At 40.8% G+C, this 24,573-nt stretch overlaps 1 protein-coding gene across 3 annotated transcripts in view; it reads right to left on the bottom strand.

Annotated features, from left to right (window-relative positions):
- CFH (complement factor H) overlaps nucleotides 1-24,172 on the bottom strand; it is a 127,992-nt gene extending 103,820 nt beyond the window's left edge. Inside the window, exons 1-3 of one of the 3 annotated variants that reach the window (XM_070746351.1) lie at nucleotides 23,921-24,172; nucleotides 4,932-5,123; nucleotides 2,634-2,739 (exon numbers count right to left, since the gene is read on the bottom strand). In XM_070746351.1, coding sequence (XP_070602452.1) covers nucleotides 2,634-2,739; nucleotides 4,932-5,123; nucleotides 23,921-24,116 — 494 coding nt within the window. In that variant the 5' untranslated portion in view covers nucleotides 24,117-24,172. The remainder of the gene's footprint in view (nucleotides 1-2,633; nucleotides 2,740-4,931; nucleotides 5,124-23,920) is intronic. The other 2 variants (XM_070746350.1, XM_070746353.1) reach the window with 2 other exon arrangements.
- Between the last annotated feature and the right edge of the window lie 401 nt (nucleotides 24,173-24,573).

Genomic DNA, 24,573 nt, shown 5'->3' with positions numbered 1-24,573 from the left:
ATGAAACTTTCAATTAATTATCCCTTGTATAGGAGTGCCCTCATGTGGTCCAAATATATAATGTAGGGATAGATATGATATAAAATTCAAGAGCATAATAATATTATGTTGCAACAGTGCAGAATGATGTCTCTTACAAAAAATACTTATTTTTTAGTTATTTATTTAGGTGTTCAATTTCTGCCCCCTAACAAGAACATAATTTCTACTTGAATAGATCTAGAATCCTATTGAATACCTATTGATGGAAAGAATGGACTTCTGCTAATGTTAAGATGTTTCTTAAATCAGTGTCTACCCTCTTGATGGCCAGACAAGAGCTATAGATTACATTATATCAGACTCTCTTCTTGTCTGTATATGTATGCATATACAAATTCCTACACAAGAATCTATATACAGTGTTCCCTCGATTTTCGCAGATTCGAACTTCGCGAATAGCCTATACTACGGTTTTTCAAAAAATATTAATTAAAAAATACTTTGCGGGTTTTTTCTATACCACGGTTTTTCCCGTCCGATGTTGTCATACATCATCACCAAACTAATAATTTTTGCAAATAAATAACAAAAATAAATATTATAGTTAATAAATAATTATGTTTATAAATATCAGGATCACTAAGGGTCTTATTCAATGGTGAGTGCCAGTAATAATGATGAGTAAATTGTTGTTAAGGGAATGGGAAATGGTAATTTAGGGGTTTAAAGTGTTAAGGGAAGGCTTGTGATACTGTCCATAGCCAAAATGGTGTCTTTACTTCCGCATCTCTACTTCGCAGAAATTCGACTTTCACAGGCGGTCTCGGAACGCATCCCCCGCGAAAATCAAGGGAACACTGTAAAGTATATAAAAGTGAAATCCATTCACTCATCACAAAATCTCCAGAATAGTAAAGCCTTCAAACTTGAAATTTGGCACTTATGTTCCTCTTGGCTTCTAGATGCTCACTAAGAAAGGATTTTTCAAAATGACCATCTGATCATTAGTATTTCCTATCCAGTATTATAATAACACACACTGATGCTAAGGAGTTAGACTTTCTACTCCACTACTCCCCCCCCCCTAAAAGTTCCAACTGCCAGTTGCCTCACATTCCGTTACCTCAATTCAAACTAGCAGACATTCCATTCCTTCACTCAGGCCTAGTTTCGGCTCCTTACAATACTAAACTTCACTACCTCACCAAAATATCTATACCTTTCACCTATGGAACTGCTTCCGAACTCCAAGTGGCAGGAGATATATTCCCTTATGAGTCTCAATTACCGACCCCCACTGAGCAAACTGATTGTGAACCAAATTTCTCCTGCATAGTGTCCCAGCCCCAAATCACTTCTTGAACTGACCTCCTCAGTTCAGATAAACCTGTTCCTTCTACTGTAACACAAGTTAAAGAGAGAAGAGAGAAGAAACAAAGGAAAAGATTTACAGATAAAAAACACAAATAAGGAAAGCTGCAAGAAGTATCATCAAAGTCATCCCAAAATCAATAGAGAGACTGTAAAAAAGTATGCATCTAATAACCCCTACTCAGGCAGTTACAGCTAAATGCAATGAAAGGATACACAAATCTAATCAATGTCTTGGACTAATAAGTATTTCTCTGGTTTTAAATATGAACCTCAGATTGATTACTTGAGGGGAAAGGTGGTTGATCTCAGCCCTCAGTTACCCCGTGCTTGGTACTCTGCCCTGAAGTGGCAGGATGAGACTTTCCAGGACAGGCTGCAACGGTGCTAAAGTCCAGCTCCCTCCCCTTGAGCCTTACCCTAAACCCTTACACAGCCGTCTTACCCACCAGCATCCAATGGCAGACCACTTTCTTTCTGCTGCCCGGAAGTACAACAGATGCTTTCAAATGATGTCTTTTGGAGTCAGAGAGGTGAAGGAGGAAAATGTTATGCCAACATTCAAACTGCAGGGGCAGGTCTACCACAGGATAGGAAGTATCAGGGTGGGACTTCAGCAGCAGCCTTCATTTCTCCCGACATACTTTGTTGGTGATGATGACAATGAGAGAGACATCCGTTGTGGAATCTACACAGGTGTTAATCCAGAACTGGTTAGCCAATTGCAGAAGTTGCTACATGAACACAAGTATATTCTGGAATGTAAGGCTGCTGTTGATTCTGTTCCTAAGGGCCACAAGGACTTCCAAGCAGGGGTGAGCTACTGCCCGGAAAGGGCAGAACGCAGTGGGGTAGCGAAAATGGAACTCTACCCCAGAGCACCCAATTTGCACTGAAAGATGCAGGGCGTCCTGCATAAGCCACGTCCCACAGTGTCGTAGTAAAAATTTTGGTAGCCCTTCCCTGCTTCCAAGTGGTGATTAATACCGATAGGAAGTTTCTGGAGAGCACCAAGGTTGTTTCAATGCCCCCATGACTACAGAAGTGGCTGTTCGCATTGTCAGCCAGAATTTTGAGAAGAAAGATATCATTCTCCACAGCAGAGACAATAGGCAGTTACAAATCACCACCCAATCACAGTTTCGTCGCGAAGATGGGTATCCAGCTAATACAATATAAATACATTATCGTTTTGGGAGACAGCGCTTTTGATTTCCGTAATACACAGGTTGTATATAATGAATAATTAGAAAGGGGAAAAACAATTTAAAAAATATTACCCTTCAATACACGTATATTCAACACGGGCACCAAAAGTAAAACCATCTCCATGGACAAGTTCAAAAGTGGCATAATCAGATTCTCTAGGGTTGCCACAAGATTTTCCTGAAAATTAAAATAATATGTAATACAATGTAATATAACAAGAACATTAGCATTTGGGAAGCCCTTAGACTGCCTAGAACTTGAATCGCCCTTTGCCTATTTCATCTTTTCTATCTCATCGTTATTATGAACTAAAACTGGTCTTACTATTTTCAGAATTTATGCACTACTGCTTCACCTCATTAGTGTGTACATTCTAATATTCTGAATGATATGTAATCATATGAAATGCCTTTCATTAAGACATTACATGGCTAATTCAAAGTTCTTATTCATGGAAACAGCTATACATTCTTCCTGGCATTCAGTCTGAAAAGCAACTTCTATTTTTAGTGATAATGATGTAATTCATAGCACTTGGTATCAAGTAAAAACAGAGTGCAAAGAAAAGCAGAAAATTTATTTATTTGGAAAATGTATACAGTTACCTACTTGCTCAGAGTGACTTTAGATGGCTTACAAGTAATGTTGGGCAAACCAAACTTTGCAAAGTTCAACATGCCGAACCCAAACTTTTTTAAAAGTTTGGGTTCAGCGTTTGCTCGAACACTGCGAAGCGCCGCCGCCCGGGAGGACAGTGGGGAATCCCATCCTGGGATTCCCCACCTCCTTTTGCTTGCAGCGCCACTGCGGCATCCTTTTTGGTAAAAATAAAAGGAAGCAAAAGGAGGTGGGGAATTCCCCACCTCCTTGTTTATTTTTACAGAAAAGGATGCCGCAGCGGCGCTGTTTGGGTTCGGGTTCAGCGACCTCACCCAAACTTCACGGCAAAGTTCAGGTGAGTTCGCCGAACCCGAACTTTGTTGGCTTCGCCCAACACTACCTACAAGCAATAAAAGCACAACATAGAAATTAAATTTTTTAAAAAGAAAAACAATAATCCCAGTGACAACACACAGTCAAATTAGCCAATTGATGGGTCCAACCAAGTGTTCAGGGAAAGAGTATCAAATTGGGAGCTAGGCTAATTTATTCTCCAAAGGGAGGGAGTTAACATGGAAAAAGCCCTTCTGAGTCCCACCAGGTATAAGTCGTTAGGGGACAGGACCTACAATATTCCTTGCTGGCCTGCTCTAGTGAGTTGGATGGATCCTACTTTGAACATATTATGCAAAGGCCTAGCTTTCTGATGAAGTCTGTAATACTGGGAAAAGTAGAAGAACAAAACAGAATAGAATTCTTTATTGGCCAAGTGTGATCGGACACCAAAGGAATTTGTCTCTGAGTTTAGCCAGCAGATGGAGCTATAAGCAAATTGTCCAGACCAGCAGGAAGCATTTAGACTAGACAATAAGGTTAGAAAAGCTTTGTGTATGTCCAAAAGAAACAGAGTAATAATCATAATAATACTATCAATAAAAGGGAATATTAAAAAAGATGAGAAGGATGATAATACTACAGCCAAACAATATGGGTAAATAAGACAAACAAATATATAAGATAGTCCTATAAGAATAATGTGTTCAGCAGAATGATGCCATGAGGAAAAAACTGTCCCTGTGTTTAGTTTTTTTGACATGCAATGCCCTACAGCGACTTCCTGAGGGGAGGAGTTGAAACAGTTTATATCCAGATGTTAGGGGAGGAGTTGAAACAGTTAATATTCAGATGTGAGGGATCTGTAGATATTTTCTCAGTTCTTCTAATCTGCTCAATATACAGGTATTCTATGAAAGGAGGGCTGGTTGCAATTGTTTCTTCTGACTGACTGACTGTCTAAATTTGTATGCTCCCCAACTCCCTAAGGACTTTTCATTGGAATCTGTACCTGTCATTTGGTTGTTGTACCAAACTAGACATTTATAGAAGTACAAAAGATAGATTCTGTAATTCCTCTGTATCACTGTATCAACAACTTCGGGGGCAGTCTGAACATTTTTAGTTTAGTTTAGATACAGGAAGAATATTTTTGTTGTGCATTTTTAATGGTGGTTCTAATATTAGGACTCTATTTCAAACCCTGGCAGCAAAGTGAACAAACACAGTTACAGCAAGGATGACTTCCCTTTTGGAAACCTTAGTCAAGTTGGAGAGAGCTTGTCCAGGAGAAAAATCAATCTACATTATCACTAAGAGCCAACATCCACTTGATGGCTTATGATAAAAAATACTAATAAATGATAAAAAATACTTCTTAAACATTTCAGTATCCTTCTTCACTGACTTTTGCAAAACATTATTTTATTTCTTACCTGTGCAGTTCTTAGTAGGTGTCAAATGTATCCAGACTCCATCATTACATTCAAGTCTAATAGACCAGGCTTTAACATACCCAGGGCGACATTTATATGATATTTTTTCTTTATGTGCATATGTCTCTGCAATCAGTTCATCTACAGGTTGTTCACGTTCTCTTCTAGCAGGTGGTTCACATGCACTTTCAGCTAGACACCAATGAAAAAGAAACAGCATTTAGCAAAACCCAGCTGCCAAATCTCGTTCCATAGCTCGTAAAAAATAATTTACTTTTATTTTCAACTTTATTTTTTTCACAGTTTCCTATATAGTTTGTTTACATTGTATTCAGATATGAGATCTAGAGGCCAACAACTCTGGGCAGTTTGTCCTAAAAAGCAGAAAACTAAACCAAAAGAAATGTGTTTAGTTTCAAAGGTTTTTAAACACTTCTGGAATAAGGCGGAGTGGCACAGAAGTTAGAGTGCTGTACTGCAGGCCACTAAAGCTGACTGTAGATCTGTAGGTCAGCAGTTCAAATCTCAACACCGGCTCAAGGTTGAATCAGCCTTCCATCCTTCCGAGGTGGGTAAAATGAGGACCCGGATTTTCTATCTCTGTTAAAAAGTTCTATTGTTAACATGTTTTAAGACGCCCTGAGTCTAAGGAGGAGGGCGGCATAAAAATCGAATAAATAAATAAAATAAATAAATAAATATTATCAACGTGGGAAACAAATAGGTTTCTGGGAGAATATTATTGGACCAGGAGGATCTGCTCATTGCCAGTCATGCTTTTGTAGTTTACTATCTGGATTACTGCAGTGTGTTCCACATGGGACTCCTCTTGAGAAAGCACTTCAGCTGGTGCAAAATAAGGCAGCCTGGGTGGTAAATGGGGTTGGTTACAGAGATGGGTTCCTCCTAGTTCAGACCGGTTTGCCCAAACTGGTAGCAATCCACTGGTGATGTCATGATGACATTATAGAACAGGTTCGGTCGGTGCCATTTCATGGTTGCTGCCATCTCTTATTTAAATTTTTTTGATTATCTTAGTGGGGGGTGAGGGGGGGGTGGATTTTTTTTCTGGTGTTTTTTTTTCCTACTGCACATATGCAGAAGCTGAGTTTCCAGCACTGTGCATGCATTGCCATATTGTTTTTGGCTTATTTTCTGAAAAAGAAATTCCAGCACTGCGCATGCCACACAGCATGAGAGGAACCTACTGGCAGCGAGGTAAGTTAGAACCCACCCCTGGTTGGTTACTCAGTGCATATGACACCACTACTTTGTGAACTGCAATGGTGACTGGTGTGCTACAAGGTGCAACTCAATGCGCTGGGTATCATTTTTAAAGTGCTTTATGGCTTGGAACTGGGTTATTTGGATGAACATCTCTTCCTAGTCACCATTATTCATCTGATCAGGCCTGGTGGGATAGTATATTCTAGGAGCCATCTGAAGGCATGCAGCCCTCCCCCAGTGGGTCGACCTCTAGGGAGGCACAGCATGCCATAATTGCCACATCAGAATGAAGCGACAGAGAGAAAGTTTTCTCGATGAGACAACCTCTGTTAAATCAAGATCGCTCCTTTTATTGTATTTCACCTTTTCTGACATGTGGTACAGAATAACCAATTCGCAAACGCCACATACATTAAGCCATCCTCCAACTACCATTCAGTCATGCACCATATAAGGCTTCTTCTCATGACTTCCTTATAGATAATTAATGGAAGCTACATTCTTTGCCTTTTCCTGGATTGTGTGATTAGCAAAGGAATGAGAGTAAGGCATATATTTCCTTATATGGAAGTTAGCTATAGGTTTTCTTCATGCTGTATATCAAGTTAATTATTTCCCAACATGGTCATGGATTCTGCAGCTTGCTTACTCAGCCTGGACTCTTGCTTCCTTTCAATAGAGGAAGAATTAAGGTTTTATACAGCACCCATTAGGCTTAAAACATCACTCTCCAGTAATATTTTATTCCAAATTTCAGTGCCTATAAACCTATGATTACAACACCATCAGTTAAGAAATTCTAGTTGGGCACCAAAGGCAAGCTTTTTCTGCCATAGTAGCTACCCTTGGCAGCATTCTCATGAGGCCTTAATGGCATGGTTCTGTGTCTAGGCCTTTACAATTGTGTAAAGAGACCAATCTCCTGGTTGTCTTAACAATTAGTCGCTGGTGCCGAGGGGGGATGAAGGGAGCGGCGTTGGAGTTCAAGGGAAGGAGACTGAGGCGAGTTGGGGGCTGTCGTGTGGAGCTGAGGCCATTGGCTGAGATTGGACTAAAAAGAACAGAGTGGATATAGCTGGGGGAGAGTGAACAGTGGAAACTGAATTGTCGAACTTTGAGGGTGTTGGTAGATGTTAAGATCGTCGCTTTGTCGTCTCCCCCCCCCTCTTCCTCCCCCTGCTCCCATTTCTCATTTCCTGTACTGTATTCCCTATTGCATTACATTGAAGAACTGCGCCCCTGGTGGATGGCTCTATAATTACAACAGACTTAATGAAGGATTTTACTAAAGACATTTTATCATCCTGTTCTGGATTGGCTGATTGACTGATGAATTTTAATTTACCTATTTATTCAAGAACTAGTTTTATATTAATTGATTCTATCTATATAATTGTCTCAGATTAATTTTATAACTGACTGGTTAACCTTTTTAATTAATTAACTATTTTTAATTTTTATACATTTTTTAACTAATTTATTGGGGGGTAATTTTAGTGATGGATATCTGGGATCAGATGGAAGGTATATATGAAATGAATCGAATGAATGGTGGGACTAACTTGCAGGATGGGTGGGGTATGGATGAGGTAAATGGTAATTGCAATTTTTATAATATGAACGGGTGGGGTGAGTGGGACGGTATGTATGGGAACAATAGGGTCAGTATGAATGCAGAATTTAGCCTACCTGGCGGTAGAGAGACAGGAGGGACGGGGGTATCTTTCTCTGGTGTGACAGAGGGCCAGAATATTCCGGTCCTGCTGGGGAGAGGTAGATATGGCGGGAGTCACGGGGCTAGCCGTTCTGGAGGAAAAAGAGATCGCTGCTTAATAGCGATCCCTTGTTCCGGTCCCGTGAGCTCAAACCGGAGCCCTGGTGACGAGTGTAATCCGGGCCCTGGGCTCAAGCTGCTGCTACTCAATGCCAGATCGGTCGTGAATAAAGCTCTCCTCATCCGGGATCTGATCCTGGATGAGGAGGCCGATCTGGCATGTGTTACTGAAACCTGGCTGGGCCCAGAGGGAGGGGTGCCTCTCTCGGAAATATGTCCAGCCGGGTTTCAGATATGGCACCAGCCTCGACCCCAGGGAAGGGGGGGAGGAGTGGCTATTGTAGCCAGGGAGAGCCTCCATCTGCGTAGACTCGTTGCTCCTGAGATCGCGGGTTGTGAGTCACTCCTTGTGAAGTTGGACTTAGGGGTTCAGGTGGGCTTGTTACTCACGTACCTGCCTCCCAGCTGCGTGTCAACAGCCCTGCCTGTGCTGCTTGAAGAGGTGGCCGGGCTGGCGGTGGAGTTCCCCGGACTCATTGTCCTGGGGGACTTCAATCTGCCGTCGCTCGGCGGTTCCTCAGGATTAGCACAGGAGTTCATGGCCACCATGACAGCCATAGACCTGACTCAAGTAGTTCAGGGTCCGACTCACGAGGGTGGACACACACCCGATATGGTATTCCTCTCGGAGCAATTGAATAGTGGTCTGAGACTAAGGGGCTTAGAAGCATTGCCTTTGTCATGGTCAGACCATTTTCTACTGCGGCTTAACTTCCTGGCTCCAATCCTCCCCCGCAGGGAGGCGGAACCGATTAGGAGGTTCCGCCCCAGACGCCTAATGGACCCTGAGGGCTGATAAAGTCGCTCGGATCCGAGCTGAACTCGACTCCAATTGCATAGCAGTATCGGCTGACAATGAGTCAGTTGAGGTGACTGGGGCTAAACGTCTTTGTCCATCTGTCTGGGAGGAGTTTGACTTGGTGACACCTGATGAAGTGGACAAGGCCATTGGAGCTGTGAGTTCTGCCACCTGCTTACTGGATCCGTGTCCCTCTTGGTTGGTTTCGGCCAGTCGAGAGGTGACACGGAGCTGGGTCCAGGAGATTGTCACCGCCTCCTTGGGGAGGGGGTCCTTCCCGGCTCCTTATAAGGAGGCACTTGTGCGCCCCCTCCTCAAGAAGCCCTCGCTGGACCCAGCCGTGCTTAATAACTACCGTCCAGTCTCCAACCTTCCCTTTATGGGGAAGGTTGTTGAGAAGGTGGTGGCGCTCCAACTCCAGCGGTCCTTGGAAGAAGCCGATTATCTAGGGCCTCAACAGTCGGGTTTCAGGCCCGGCTACAGCACGGAAACTGCTTTGGTCGCGTTGATGGATGATCTCTGGCGGGCCCGGGACAGGGGCTTGTCCTCTGTCCTGGTGCTTCTTGACCTCTCAGCAGCTTTTGATACCATCGACCATGGTATCCTTCTGCGCCGACTGGAGGGGTTGGGAGTGGGAGGCACTGTTCTCCAGTGGTTCTCCTCCTACCTCTCCGGTCGGTCGCAGTCGGTGTTAGTGGGGAGTCAGAGGTCGACTCCGAGGTCTCTCCCTTGTGGGGTGCCTCAGGGGTCGGTCATCTCCCCCCTGCTATTTAATATCTACATGAAACCGCTGGGTGAGATCATCCAAGGGCATGGGGTGAGGTATCATCAATATGCGGATGATACCCAGTTGTACATCTCCACCCCATGTCCAGTCAGCGAAGCAGTGGAAGTGATGTGCCGGTGCCTGGAGGCTGTTGGGGACTGGATGGGTGTCAACAAACTCAAACTCAATCCAGACAAGACGGAGTGGCTGTGGGTGTTGCCTCCCAAGGACAATTCCATCTGTCCATCCATTACCCTGGGGGGGGGAACTACTGACCCCCTCAGAGAGGGTGCGCAACTTGGGCGTCCTCCTCGACCCACAGCTGACATTGGAACATCATCTTTCGGCTGTGGCGAGGAGGGCGTTTGCCCAGGTTCGCCTGGTGCACCAGTTGCGGCCCTATTTGGACAGGGAGTCGTTACTCACAGTCACTCATGCCCTTATCACCTCGAGGTTCGATTACTGCAACGCTCTCTACATGGGGCTACCTTTGAAAAGTGTTCGGAAACTTCAGATCGTGCAGAACGCAGCTGCGAGAGCCATCGTGGGGCTTCCCAGATTCGCCCACGTTTCTACAACACTCCGTGGCCTGCATTGGCTGCCGATCAGTTTCCGGTCACAATTCAAAGTGTTGGTCATGACCTTTAAAGCCCTACATGGCATTGGACCAGAATGCCTCCGGAACCGCCTACTACCGCACGAATCCCAGCGGCCGATAAGGTCCCACAGAGTCGGCCTTCTCCGGGTCCCGTCGACTAACCAATGTCGTCTGGCGGGCCCCAGGGGAAGAGCCTTCTCTGTGGCGGCCCCGGCCCTCTGGAATCAACTCCCCCCGGAGATTAGAACTGCTCCCACCCTCCTTGTCTTCCGTAAACTACTTAAGACCCATCTATACCACCAGGCATGGGGGATTTGAGACACCTTTCCCCCAGGCTTATTATAATTTATGTTTGGTATGTATGTGTTGTTTGGTTTTTTAAATTGATAGGGTTTTTAGTTTTTTCTTAATATTAGATTTGTGCCTGTACAATATTGTTTTATCGCTTGTTGTGAGCCGCCCCGAGTCTTCGGAGAGGGGCGGCATACAAATCTAATAAATTATTATTATTATTATTATTTATTAATTAATGATTGTGATATTTTTTCCTCAGATGCTATGCCAGTATGAAAGAGGCTTCATGCGGAATATAAATGGAGGCCCAGGAAGGACTTGTTCTCTTACAACAAGGCTTTGGCCATGTTGTGAGAGAAGCCATGGCTGCATCAGTGTCACAGAAGGCAGTATAAAAGGTTTCAGCCATTACAGTAGTTGTGCATAGTGTGATGGGTGTGGGAGCACCTGGCTGTAATAACAAATATTGAAGTTAGACTTTGAAGATTATTTACAATAGTATATATATATATATATATATATGCAGTGGTATCTCTACTTACGAATGCCTCTACTTACAAACTTTTCGAGATATGAACTGCATGTTTAAGATTTTTTTTGCCTTTACTCACGAACAATTTTCTATTTACGAACCCGAGCCGGCGCCACTGGGATGCTCCACCTCCAGACTTCCGTTGCCGGCTGAAGCGCTTGTCATTGCCTCGCTGGTAAACCCCTTTGCTTCCCCCTGCTGGGATTCTCTTCATTTTGTGCTTGCCAGACGGCTGATGAAATACCCCTTTGCTTCCCCACATTGGGATTCTCTTCATTTTGTGCTTGGGCTGGCCGCTGGGATACTCCTTTGCTTCCCCCCCCATTGGGATTCTCTTCATTTTGTGCTTGGGCTGGCCGCTGGGATACTCCTTTGCTTCCCCCCACTGGGATTCTCTTCATTTCATGCTTGCCGGAAGTCTGGGGGCGGGGAATCCCAACTGCCCCAGCAAGCACGAAGAGAATCCCAGAGGGGGGAGGCAAAGGGGGAGGCAAAAGGGAACTTCCCACAAGCTGAGGTGAATGGAGTGGAGACAGGAGCAGTGAGGAGAAGCGGCGAGTGGAGACGGGGCAGCTAGGGTTTGCATGCATTATTTGCTTTTACATTGATTCCTATGGGAAAAATTGCTTCTACTTATGAACGTTTCTACTTAAGAACCTGATCATGGAACAAATTAAGTTCGTAAGTAGAGGTTGGTACCTCTATTTGACTCCTTCCCAGAGTTGAGAAAGGGTGACTGGCCCAAAGCTTTTTGCCAAACTCAAAGGTTTTCTGGTTTCTAACCTGATGCTGACTACTATTATCTATTTTTTTTAATTGGCATCTGCAATAATGTTTGATCACATTCCTCCATCAGCACATTGAATCACACCTCTAGAATATGTCATGCAGCAGACAGTATTTCAGGTAAATCATGCGTTGCTATGAAATATTCCTATTCTCAATTATTGTTTCATTTCAAATTTTGACTAATATTTTCATTCTGATGCCCAACTTTTTAACCACATAGTTACATATTGCAAAAATTTAATTGATTAAAAATGTAATGAACAATCCTGTATACTTCGTCTGAACTATACTTCTCAGATCGTGTAGAATATTGCAAGAAAAATGTTACAGTTTTAATGGGAGAAATTTAGACAGATAAAATGTTGCCCTTTACAATTGTTACATGTGATTTACCTATCCAAACCACAGCAATAATCTGTAGACCTTCCCTGAGAAAAGATTCTTATGTAGAGATATGTTTTTAAGTAGCCTATAAGTTTAAGCAATATTTCAGTCACCAGGGGGTGCTGTTACATAGTCAAAATATGCCGTATTGACCAGAGAGACACTAAAATTTATTTATTCATTTATTTATTTATTTATTGGATTTCTATGCTGTCCCTCTCGGAAAACCCGGGGCAACTTACAACAAATAAAAAAACAGTAAATTACCATAGCATTGATCCAATTAAATTAAAAATTAAATAACTATCTAAAATCCCAAATATTTAAAAAAAATGCCAAATATCCCAAATGCTAAGAGATCATTCAAAGTGAATGACTACAAGTTTCATTGCAGTAAAAATGTTTATTCAAAGTGTAATATAATTCAAAAATACACAAATACCTAAGACATCATAAAAGAGTCCATCTATAATATGCATTAGGGTTTAGAAACCCTTCAAATTTTGAACCAGCATCTTCTGTGCCTTTCCAAAGGAAAGATGCGTAAGAAGAACTAATGATCTTTGTCTTTCCATAACTGGAGGAACAACCACTTCCTTCAGTCCTACAAAATTAATTGTGTCAGTGATTATAATTATTAACAAATGATTCAGTCTAAAGAACTTGAACCTTTGATGATGGCTATAATCAACAGAGTTTTGCCTTCCTTATTTCTTTCCTTGGTAAAAGTTCCAGAGAATTCATATTTTATGTATTATATTGGATCATTTGATTTATTTATTTTCACTCATTCAGTCATTCATTCATTCATCAATTCATTCATTCATTCATTCATTCATACATGCATACATACATACATACATACATACATACATACATACATACATACATTTATTAGATTTGTATGCTATCCCTCTCTGGAGACACGGAGCAGTTCACAACAACAAAACAGTACAAATCCAATGGTTAAAACAATTTAAAAACCTTAATATAAAAAACAATCATACATCTCATACAAAACATACGTAAAGCGGAAACGGCCCAAGGGAATCAATTTCCCCATGCCTGACGGCAGAGGTGGATTTTAAGGAGTTTGCGAAAGGCTAGGAGTGTGGGGGCAATCCTAATCTCCGGGGGGGGGGAGTTGATTCCAGAGGGTTGGGGCCGTTACAGAGAAGGTTCTTCCCATGGGTCTCACCAGACGACATTGTTTTGTCGACGGGACCCGGAGAAGGCCAACTCTATGGGACCTAACCGGTCGCTGGGATTCGTGCAGCAGAAGGCGGTCTCAGAGATATTCTGGTCTGATGCTATAACTAACACTTTGAATTGTGACCGGAAACTGATTGGCAACCAATGCAGACTGCGGAGTGTTGATGTAACAGCCATCTCAGATACAGAAGTTTGAGCAACAAACAAGTTAAAACCGTAAAAGTAAAAAACCCAACAAATTAACCAGAAATATGAAATGCAAGAAAAGGCCAGCCAGCAGCATCTGTGAGCAATGCAGACCTTTTGCAATGCTGCAAATCTCTATGGCCATGATGGCGAAGCTATAGCATGTGTGCCACAGATGGCACGCAGAGACCGCTCTGTGAGCATACGAGCTGTCCCCCCAGTTTAGCTCTGCTGCGCATGCATGCAAGACTCCCACTGACCAGCTGATCATCAGGTCTCTGTTGCGCATGTGCAGAGGGTGGTGTGTGTTCAGGGGCCACAAATGTATGCATGTGGCCATGTGCAGGGGCATGTGCCCATGCATAAGGGCAGGGTGCAATGGGGGCTGCATGCACATGCACAGGGGCAGTACACATGTGGGGGACTGCATGCACATGTGCGGAGGGCAGAGAGTGGCATATGTGCATATGCGGGGACAGGGTATATGCATGGGGGCTATGCACACATTGCATTTTGGGGGATTAGGCACCTGTGCACACATTTGCACATGTGTACACAAGCTTTAGGTACTCGGTCTGGAAAAGGTTAGCCATCACTGCTCTTGGGGTTCCCAAGCCTAAAGGCACAATCATATTTCTAGGGAAGTCCTAAAAGCCAATAGGGTTGTGTCCAATCTAACCTTGGAATACTTGATGTTCCAAAAGGTGGCTTGAACCAAAAGTATTACTTAGCTGTGGTCCTTGGAGCTTCTATTTATGGTGTAACATACAAATGACTGCTCATCATAATCAACTTTATAAATGTTTATAAATCTTTTCTTCTTCTTCTGTTGATATGAGAAATAATGATTTGGCTAATCTTTTGCTAATATTTCTTATTAGTCCTTTCTATCATGAAAAATATTTATTCATTCATTCATTCGCTTATTTATTTATTTATTTGTTTGTTTGTTTTATTTGTTTTATCAAGTAGGTTTTGGTGGTATACAAAGATATACCATATTTTTCGGTGGTAAGACGCACCTTTTCACTTCAGAAAACTGCGCCAAAATCTGGGTGCGTCTTATACATTGAATATTGCCGAGGTCGCCTGGCAGCCCTTGGCAGCAGGTCAGCGACTCAGCCCTGGGGATGCCCCCAAAGGTGAGAGATTGGAGTGGGGGCTGATGGAGCCGAGCCCCCTCCCGTGGGACCATCAGTGTCACACCACGCGCCTTCTCTACGGCTGGATGAGAAATCCTCCTTGTGAGTGATTCCTGGAAGCTCAACTCCACACCCAGCCGCAAAGGGTGGCAGGAACAAGGAGAGCATCTTCCCCTGAGTTAGCCTGTCCTAGTGGAGACAGTGGTGGTGGCAGCTTCACTTCGAGGTGCAGCAGCATTGGGAACATCCCGTCCACACTGCTGCTGCCACCACTGCCACCAGTGTCTCCGTTAGGACCAGCTAACTCAGGGGCATGTTCCCCTCATTCCTGCCACCCGGAGGGAGCTGCTTCCGAGGAAGATTCCCCTTGGCACATCCAGCCACAGAAGAGGCTCGCGGTGCAGTACTGATTGTCCAGTGGGAGGGGGCTCGGCTCCATCAGCCCCCACTCCAATCTCCCACCTTCGGGGTCATCCCCAGGGCTGAGCCACCAGCCTCCCGCCAAGCACTGCCGGGCAGCCTCACAACACTCCTAAGCTGCAGAGAACCAGGCAAGGCGTCCCCTTGGCGCATCTTGCAGAGCCCGGCCAGAGACAGATCACAGCACAGAGTGCAGAAGAGGCATTCCTGTTCGCCTGGCTGTAAAACCTGGACATGGTGCAGTTCTGCGTGAAACTGGAGAAGTTAGAAGAAGTGGGATAGGCTGCTGCTCGTCCCTGGAGAGACAGAGATGGAGGGAAAGAGAGGGGGGAAGTGAGAGGGGGAGGGATGTGAGAGAAAAGGAGAAAGAGAAAAATGAGAAACTGACAGAGGGAAAGAACGAGGGAGAGGAAGAACAAACAAATGAGTGAGAAACGGGGAGAGAAGGAAAAAGAAAGGGAGAGGGAAGAGAAAAACAGAAATGAAAGGGAGAGTGAGAGAGAAATGAGGGAAAGATTGAGAGAGAGAGAAAATGCAAGAGGGAGAAGAGGGAAACAAATGAGAGAGAGAAGGGGAGAGGAAGAACAAGGGAAAGGAAGAGGAAAGAGAGAGAAAAACAGAAATGAAAGTGAGAGAAATGAGAGCAAAAATGGGGATAGAGAGAAACAAATAAGAGCAAAAAGTGGGGGGGTGAGAGGGAGAAGTACACAGAACTGAGAGAGACCTGGAGGGAGAGAATGAGAGAGAGGGAAAAGAAAGAGATAAGTGAAGAGAAAGAAAGAAAAGGGAAAGAGAGAGGAAGGAAGGAGGAAGGAAGGAAGGGAAAGAAGGAAAGAAGGAAGGAAGGGAGACATTTCCTTGTGGCTGCAAAGGTTACTATTACACTGCACACCAAGGCAACTAGACACAAGAACAGTTTCCCCCCGAAAGTCATCACTCTACTAAACAAATAATTCCCTCAACACTGTCAAACTTTTTACTAAGTCTGCACTTCTATTTCTACTAGTTTTTTCTCATCATTCCTATCAACTATTTCCTCCCACTTAAGACTGTATGACTGCAACTTGTTGCTTGTATCCTAAGAATTTTATTAATATTGATTGTTTCTTCATTGCTTATTTGACCCTATGACAATCATTAAGTGTTGTACCACATGATTCTTGACAAATGTATCTTTTTCTTTCATGCACACTGAGAGCATATGCACCAAAACTAATTTCTTGTGTGTCCAATCACACTTGGCCAATAAAGAATTCTATTCTATTCTATTCTGTTCTATTCCTATTTCTATTCTACCATTTGGTTCAGAATACTTTTTTTCTTGTTTTCCTCCTCTAAAATCTAGGTGCGTCTTATACACCGGTGTGTCTTATACACTGAAAAATGCGGTAATACATGATATTAGTAAAAGAGAAACATTAGGACAGGGGACGGAAGGCACGCCTCTTACTGACCTCTTAGGAATCAGGGGATGTCAACAGTGGATAGTCTAAGGGTAAAGTTTTGGGGGTTAGGTGATGAAACAACAGAGTCTGGTAGTGAGTTCCATGCATCAGCTACTCAGTTACTAAAGTCCTATTTCCTGCAGTCTAGTTTAGAGTGGTTTACTTTAAGTTTGGATCTGTTGTGTGCTTGTGTGTTGTTGTGGTTGAAACTGAAGTAGTCATTGACAAGAAGGATATTGTAGCAGATGTTTGTATGGGCTATACTTAGGTTGTGTTTAAGGTAATGTAGTTCTATTCTTCTAAACCTAAGATTGTAAGTGGAGGAGTGGAGAGCTCTTCTAGTAAAGTATCTCTGGACATTTCCTAGAGTGTTTATGTCCAAAAAGCAGTGTGGACTCTAGACAGATGAGCGGTATTCAAGGATTGGTCTGGCGAAAGTTTTGTATGCTCTGGTTAGTAGTGTGAAATCACTGGAGCAGAAACTATGTAGGATTAGATTAACAACTATTGAAGCCTTTTTGGTGATGTTGTTGCAGTGGCTTTGGTACTTAGGTAATTTGATATGAGTATTCCAAGATCTTTTACAGAGTGTGGGTTACTTAAAACCCAGAAACAATCTATTTTCTGATCCTTTTTGCTGTTAGTTTTTTAAGTATATTTAGTATGTTACACCAAACTGACTTTACTCCCTTGGTGGTCCAAATAGTCAGATCCAAATAGGAACTCACAAAAAAACAGTTCTAAGGAAGGAGAAAAATGGCACCAGTTTCAATGAGAGTGAGGTTTTGGCTGCTAAAAAAAATGATAGTTCTGTATCAAATAGCCAAATTGTTTATTTGAAAATATATATTAAATCAGGAGTGTTAAATTTTCAGGGTCACATTGTGGTCACGTGATGTATCATGACTTTCCTCCCCTTCACTAAAATAGGAGTGGGGATGGCCAGCGTGTAATGCATCCAGCCCACTGGCTATGAGTTTGACATCCCTACGTTAAATGATACCCAGTAGAACTACGAGTCCTATGGGATTGGGCAGCAAAGTAGTCAAATAAATTAAATTAAATTAAACTGAGAGGTCTGTTCTGAAACTACTATAAAAAGAGAGCTAATTTTCATTTATCTACCTTAACAATTTCAATAATTTATCAAGATGAAAGATCAAGCGAGTCCGTTTGGCATAGTGATGAAGATGCTGGACTAGAAACCAGGACACTGTGAGTTCCAAACTTCATTAGGAACGAAAGTCGTCGAAGTAAGTTTGGACCAGCCATTGTCTCTACAGTATGTGTAACCCATCTCACAGGGCAGTTGTGGAGAAAATAGGATGGCAAGAGTATTAGTTATAGTTGCTGTCTTCAATTATTTTTATATCCATACCTCTGCATATGTTACAGCCCCAGCCTAGCCCAAAGGAATTTTAATGAGTCCTCAAGGTTTTTACCAGATACTTTTAAGCGTATTTTTCACAGTAATGATAGAATCTTGTTCCTTGAAGAAAGGAATACCAACCCTCTCTCTATATTCAATGAATTATCTTTTAATGTTAAATTCATAAAATTTTTATTTATTTTTATTTTTATTTATTTATTTTGTCCAATGCACAATACATATTGAAGAGGATAGACATGAGTTATTATATATAAAGAAAGGATATAAAAGTCCAATACACAATGAGGGTTTTAGTGGGTATATATCAATATACACATAGTAAAATACATGATGAAGGTTATAGAGGAGATACTCATAGTAAAATATATCTAAGAAATAATAGAAAAGAAGATATAGGAATAGAATATATCAATGAAAGAATAGAAGAAGAGATATAGGAATAGAGGAAAGGTATATAGGAGATATAGGAGAGCAATAGGACAGGGGACGGAAGGCACTCTAGTGCACTTGTACTCGCCCCTTACTGACCTCTTAGGAATCTGGATAGGTCAACCGTAGATAATCTAAGGGTAAAGTGTTGGGGGTTTGGGGATGACACTATGGAGTCCGGTAATGAGTTCCACGCTTCGACAACTCGGTTACTGAAGTCATATTTTTTACTGTCAAGTTTGGAGCGGTTAATATTAAGTTTAAATCTGTTGTGTGCTCTTGTGTTGTTGTGGTTGAAGCTGAAGTAGTCACCGACAGGCAGGACGTTGCAGCATATGATCTTGTTAAATTCATAAAATTTTATTTCATTTGCTTCACTGCATAGCCATGATGTTGAACTTAGTTTATGCTAAATGGCATTTTGACTTCACAAAATGTTCTTTTCTTCTCTGTCTCATTTTTTCTTTTTGCACACACAATGAGAACATTTTAAAAGATATTTTGAATGAAGAAATAATGCTTTTTTAAGAAAACCTACCAGTAGATGTGTATTATTTAAAATACTGCCAATGTTCATAAAAATTACTTTAATTCAACTTGAAATCCTTAACTCTATATAGATGAAAAAACCCACATATCCTTGAAAGTATCATACGTTCCTCCTTTAGTGTAGGTTGTCCTCAACTTATGACTGAATAATGCCTGGAAATTCTCTTGTAAGTCATCACAGTTGAGATATCAACATAACCAACCTGATTTGACAATACTATATTAAGCCAATACAATGGTCATAAAGTGAACACTAAGGTCAAAGCAAGTCCATTTATTGCTATGGGTGGATTTTTCTGGAAACCAGATAAAAAGGCTAGAAATTGGCAAAAAAGCATGAATCAATTCACATGACCACACAACACTACAAGCAGTTGCCATGTGCCAAAATACAGTCATATTTCTTTCTGTCTCTCTTTCTCTCTCTCTAAGTGTGCATGTGTGTGCGTGTATGTGCATCCACCATCTAAACTCCAGAACTTGGTTGTAACTATCTTCTAAGAGAGATAGTTATAATTTTGAATGACCACTAAATAAGAGGTTGCCTACCTTTCCGACCTAAATTTATAATTTTAAATCCTGCAGAACACTAATATGATTTTTAAAATATAAATAGTATTTAGTGCAATATAACAAAATGCATTTTTTTTGTGGACCACCAAAAAAATCACAGATCGGCAGTGGTTCTGTACTATCCTTAAGAGCATTTGATGAGCAACTAATAACTGTTAGAACCTTACTTATAACATTGTATCCATTCATAGAACATAAATGGATTCCTTCCTATTAAAATACAGCATGCATGAATTAATCCTGTCCTCAACACTTAAAGCAGCCATATCCCATCTACTACTAGCATGCTTGCAAAGAGAATTTTAAAGAATCTCAATGCTCTCCTCAACCTGCACTAATCAGAACTCAGCTCAACTAAAGACCTGTCAGAAGTTATTACAGCTAGTTATCAAATCAAGAGCCCAGTCAGTCCCCTCTCAGCTGCCTCTGGTCTTGCCTTGCCTCTGAAGATCAGGAAATCTATTGGCAGTCACTAAACCCTAAACCCCAACACTGCCCAACAATTTTAACATCTGCATTGATAGGATATACTCTGAATATTTTAGTAATCAGAGGTTATCATAGGGCCTCATGATTCTTTTCACATGTGTCATCTTAATTGAAAGTTGCATGTAACCTGATCATTCCAGCTCTCTTGTGGGAAACGATGTCTATAAGTGGCATTATGATTAGTTCAGCCATTATCCCTGCTTACAGGCCCATTAACAAAATGCAGTCAGCAATTTAAGTGAGACTGATGGATTACTCAAGATTAAGGGGGGAGGAGCTTTAAAATGAAAGATTACTCATAAACCAGGCAGTTTAAGAGAAAAGGGACACATTCCAATTAAGAGAGTGGCAAAAAGATTGCTTAAGAGCAAAAGGAAAGGAACAAAGTATGGTAATCCCATGTGTCCTGATTGCATACCAACCTGCAGCTTGGAATTCAAGAGTGATAGATTGGCAGGCAATTTCCATCTATGAAGGATACCCCCTTAGTGTGTCAACCTGAAACAAGACTGAGGACGAGACAACAAGGATTGCCCATTGTGTGATAGCTTTGGAATGGATTGTGACTGAAAAAAGCAATGAGTAACCAAATGGGAATTGAATATGGGCCAGCTCAGGGAATGTGCAAAATAATAATAAAAATAATAATTTAAAAAATCAAACATAGCCTAGGAGCAGAAAGACTGTGCCATTGGTTGTTGAATTTTCAAATTTCTGAGGCCTTCGGGATTGGGTGGCATAGAAGTAGAAATGAATGAATGAATGAATAGAATATATATTGATTTTTTTTTAAAAAAAATATCTCTGGTTGTTAAGTTATAGAACAAGAGATTGCATTTTCTAAGTAAGCCTGTGAGAACTGAAACAGAGTAATTTGTTTCAAAACATTCCCGTTTTATGTATTTCTATTAACTTATACAGTAATAATAATAATAATAATAATAATAATTATTATTATTATTATTATTATTATTATTATTATTTATTAGATTTGTATGCTGCCCCTCTCCGCAGACTCGGGGCAGCTCACAACAATAATAATAACAATGTGACAATGTAACAAATCTAATATTTAAAAAAACATCTAAAAACACGTCATTTAAAACCATACAACACAAGCATACCATACATAAAACTATATAAGCCTGGGGGAGTTATCTCAATTCCCCCATGCCTGGGTGATACAGGTGGGTCTTAAGCAATTTACAAAAGACATGGAGGGTGGGTGCAGTTCTGATCTCTGGGGGAAGTTGATTTCAAAGGGCCGGGGCCACCACAGAGAAGGCTCTTCCCCTGGGGCCTGCCAGATGACATTGTTTAGTCAACGGGACCTGGAGAAGGTCAACTCTGCAGGACCTTATCGGCTGCTGGGATTCATTCGGAAGAAGACGGTTCTGGAAGTATTCTGGTCTGATGCCACGTAGGGCTTTATAGGTTATTACCAACACTTTGAATTGCAACCGGAAACTGATCGGCAGCCAATGCAAGCCATGGAGTGTTGGAGAGATGTGGGCAAAACTAAGTAATGCCACGATACCTCTCGCGGCCGCATTCTGCACGAGCTGAAGTTTCTGAGCACTTTTCAAAGGTAGCCCCATGTAGAGAGCTCCCTGTCCAAATAGGGCCGCAACTGGTGCACCAGGCGAACCTGTGCAAACACCCTCCTCGCCACAGCTGAAATATGATGTTCCAATGCTAGCTGTGGATCGAGAAGGACACTCAAGTTGCGGACCCTCTCCGAGGGGTCAATAATCCCCCCCCCAGGGTAACTGACGGACAGATGGAATTGTCCTTGGGAGGCAAAACCCACAGTCACTCCATTTTGCATGTTATTGATTTCATGCAAGTAATATAGCTGAATTTAACCTTTGGTTCTAAAAGGGAAATAATGATGTATTAATCTCAATAAGAAGAGATAATGAAGAGAATCTATAATCTAGATTTGAGTCTCCTCTTGTTACAAATATATGGAAACAGATATACAGTAATGTCTAAAATTGATAAGCACTGCTAGAAATTCTACTTGGCAGCTCTCAAATGCAGAAACTGCTCAGGCATTATAGCTGTGACTATGATTGTTATTACTTCCCCAACAACCACCCAAAGGAGTGGAAATTTATACATTCATTTTGGAATAATTACAGATGCCCATTTTCAGAAGCATTGTATAATAAATTCTTGAAATCAGTTTTTTTACCTCTGCTATTATTACAATAACTGATACAGTTTAGAACTATGTTGACTCTAATGAAACAAACATGTAAATTTGAGAATAAATATTTCAAGAGGACGTGAAAAGGTGGCAATTCTTGGAAAAGTTATTTGCTATCCAGTAGAAGGAGCATACATTTTAAAAAGTCATGTTATCTTTTTAAAAGACCAATACATATTGTAAGTTCCCTGTTAATATTCTGCTTGTCATAAAATAAATATTTGATACTGGGCAGGTAGAGAAATAAAATAATGCATGTTATACTTTTTATTGTAATATAACTGCATCTGTATAAACAAATCGCAAAAATAGAAAAAATATCAATGCAATGTCCTTTAAAAGTTTACTAGAATGAATACAGAACTGCAGCTGTATAATACAAAATAAAATAATATTTAATACTATAGTCATTTTCTCAGTAGAAGTTTAGATAATCTCCCAATAGCATTCAGTCATCAGTGAGGCAATTAATATAAACTCTGTCCTCATTACTGCTCTCAGTGATAATATGATAGAAGACTAAATAAATCACAAACAAGGAAATACATTAATATTGATTTCAACTTAATTAAAAAAAAACCCAATAAGAACAACTTTCTTGGGCATTCTACTGTGTGCTATTTTCATCAAGAAAATTTATGCATCAAGTCAAAATTAATCATACAGACTTTGGTGGAACTTACTGTCAAGTAAGTATGCAAGCATGCACTGAAACAATCTGGCTAAATTTAATATTTCATTAATGTTCTAAAATTGCATGAAAAATTCCTCCATCTCTTTTAATAGCAATGACTGCAATTTGTAGCTGGTGCTAAATTTAAGACTACACTCTGTCTCGTTTAGTATAAATCAGCCTTACCAGAATGCCTTTTGAATTTAATTATAGCTTAGTATATATGATGCAATTTTATGCACACATACTAAATAAGGTCCATTGGAGCCAAAGGGATTTACTTCTAAATAGCCATGAACAAATTGGTGTTATTTTCTTATATCTGACTGTATTATTAATTTCCTTTACTGGCAATGAAAATCACTTCAAAAATTTGTTTGTGATTAATCTAGGGTAGAAAATGATAAAAATAATGTAAACATTAATGTCCAAATTACTGAACCTTTTGCTTTTGTTATTATTGTTATGTTATTATTTGTTATTATGTTTATGTTATTATGTTTAGATTCTGCAAATCTAACAAGATAATGCAAACTTTATATGTTGATACTAAGTGAAGATTACAAGACACAAATTTATTGAAATCAAAGCAGATTGAAGGTACTCTAATAATTTCACATCAAAACTAGAAAAAAAATTCTAGTTGGGGGAAAGATTAGAAGTAACGTAAGAAAATATTATTTTATTGAAAGAGTAGTAGATGCTTGGAATAAACTTCCAGCAGATGTGATTGGTAAATCCACAGTAACTGAATTTAAACATGCCTGGGATAAACATATATCCATCCCAAGATAAAATACAAGAAATAGTATAAGGGCAGACTAGATGGACCATGAGATCTTTTTCTGCCGTCAATCTTCTATTTTTCTAAAATTAATCTAGATCACCTAAAACTGGTATGCACCTTTACATTGAGATGCTTAGGATTCCATTAAAAGGGGAAAAAAATCTATGCTTAAATATTGTCTGTTTAAATTTTGTTTTTTTCACACACACACACACACCCCTTATTATCAATGTTATATCTATTTAAACTTTTGACTTACCAGCCACAGCAGTAAAGCATGCCAATAACAGGACTAGAGCAGTGTAACCCAGAAAATGGAAAGTCATTCCAGAGCCGGGCACAGGGCACTTTTGCCCTGTTACAGCAAGACTTTTTAGATTTCTCTCAAATCTTCTCTTACTCTTTGCTTCTTCTGACTGTTCCAAAGAATATCCTACTTTGAGCTTTTTCTTCATGGGTCACTCCCCCTTCATCCTGTTGCAACATAGGCAACCAATCTTTTTTTTTCTTCCGTTCAACTTCGGTGCATTTTTTTCTCTTTTGTTAATGGTCAGAGAATTATGTAAATTATATACAAACACACTTCCCCAATTTCTCAACTAGCTTTTCCTTGTTTGCTTTCAACCTCTCAGGCTTCTCTAAGTCATTAATCTCATCTTAACAAACAGGGGCATTGTTATTAGGTTTCTTTCAGCATTAGAAACCAGTTGATTAAAGGAATCCTGTTTTTCTCCATCTTTCAAGTTTTAACACTAGACAGAACCACAAAAAGCAGAAGCTGTCAGAGAAAGGGTTCTATTGGTCACACAATTCTGACCTTTTGGCAAAGTTCACAACAGTTTTACTCCTCTCTGGATTGGTGCTTTAAACAGCAAACTAAAAATACTTTGCCTTCTTGGTTGCTGAGTGCGG

Source organism: Erythrolamprus reginae, chromosome 3, assembly GCF_031021105.1.
Source record: "Erythrolamprus reginae isolate rEryReg1 chromosome 3, rEryReg1.hap1, whole genome shotgun sequence".
Lineage (NCBI taxonomy): Eukaryota > Metazoa > Chordata > Lepidosauria > Squamata > Dipsadidae > Erythrolamprus > Erythrolamprus reginae.
This window is presented reverse-complemented; position numbering and strand designations above follow the sequence as displayed.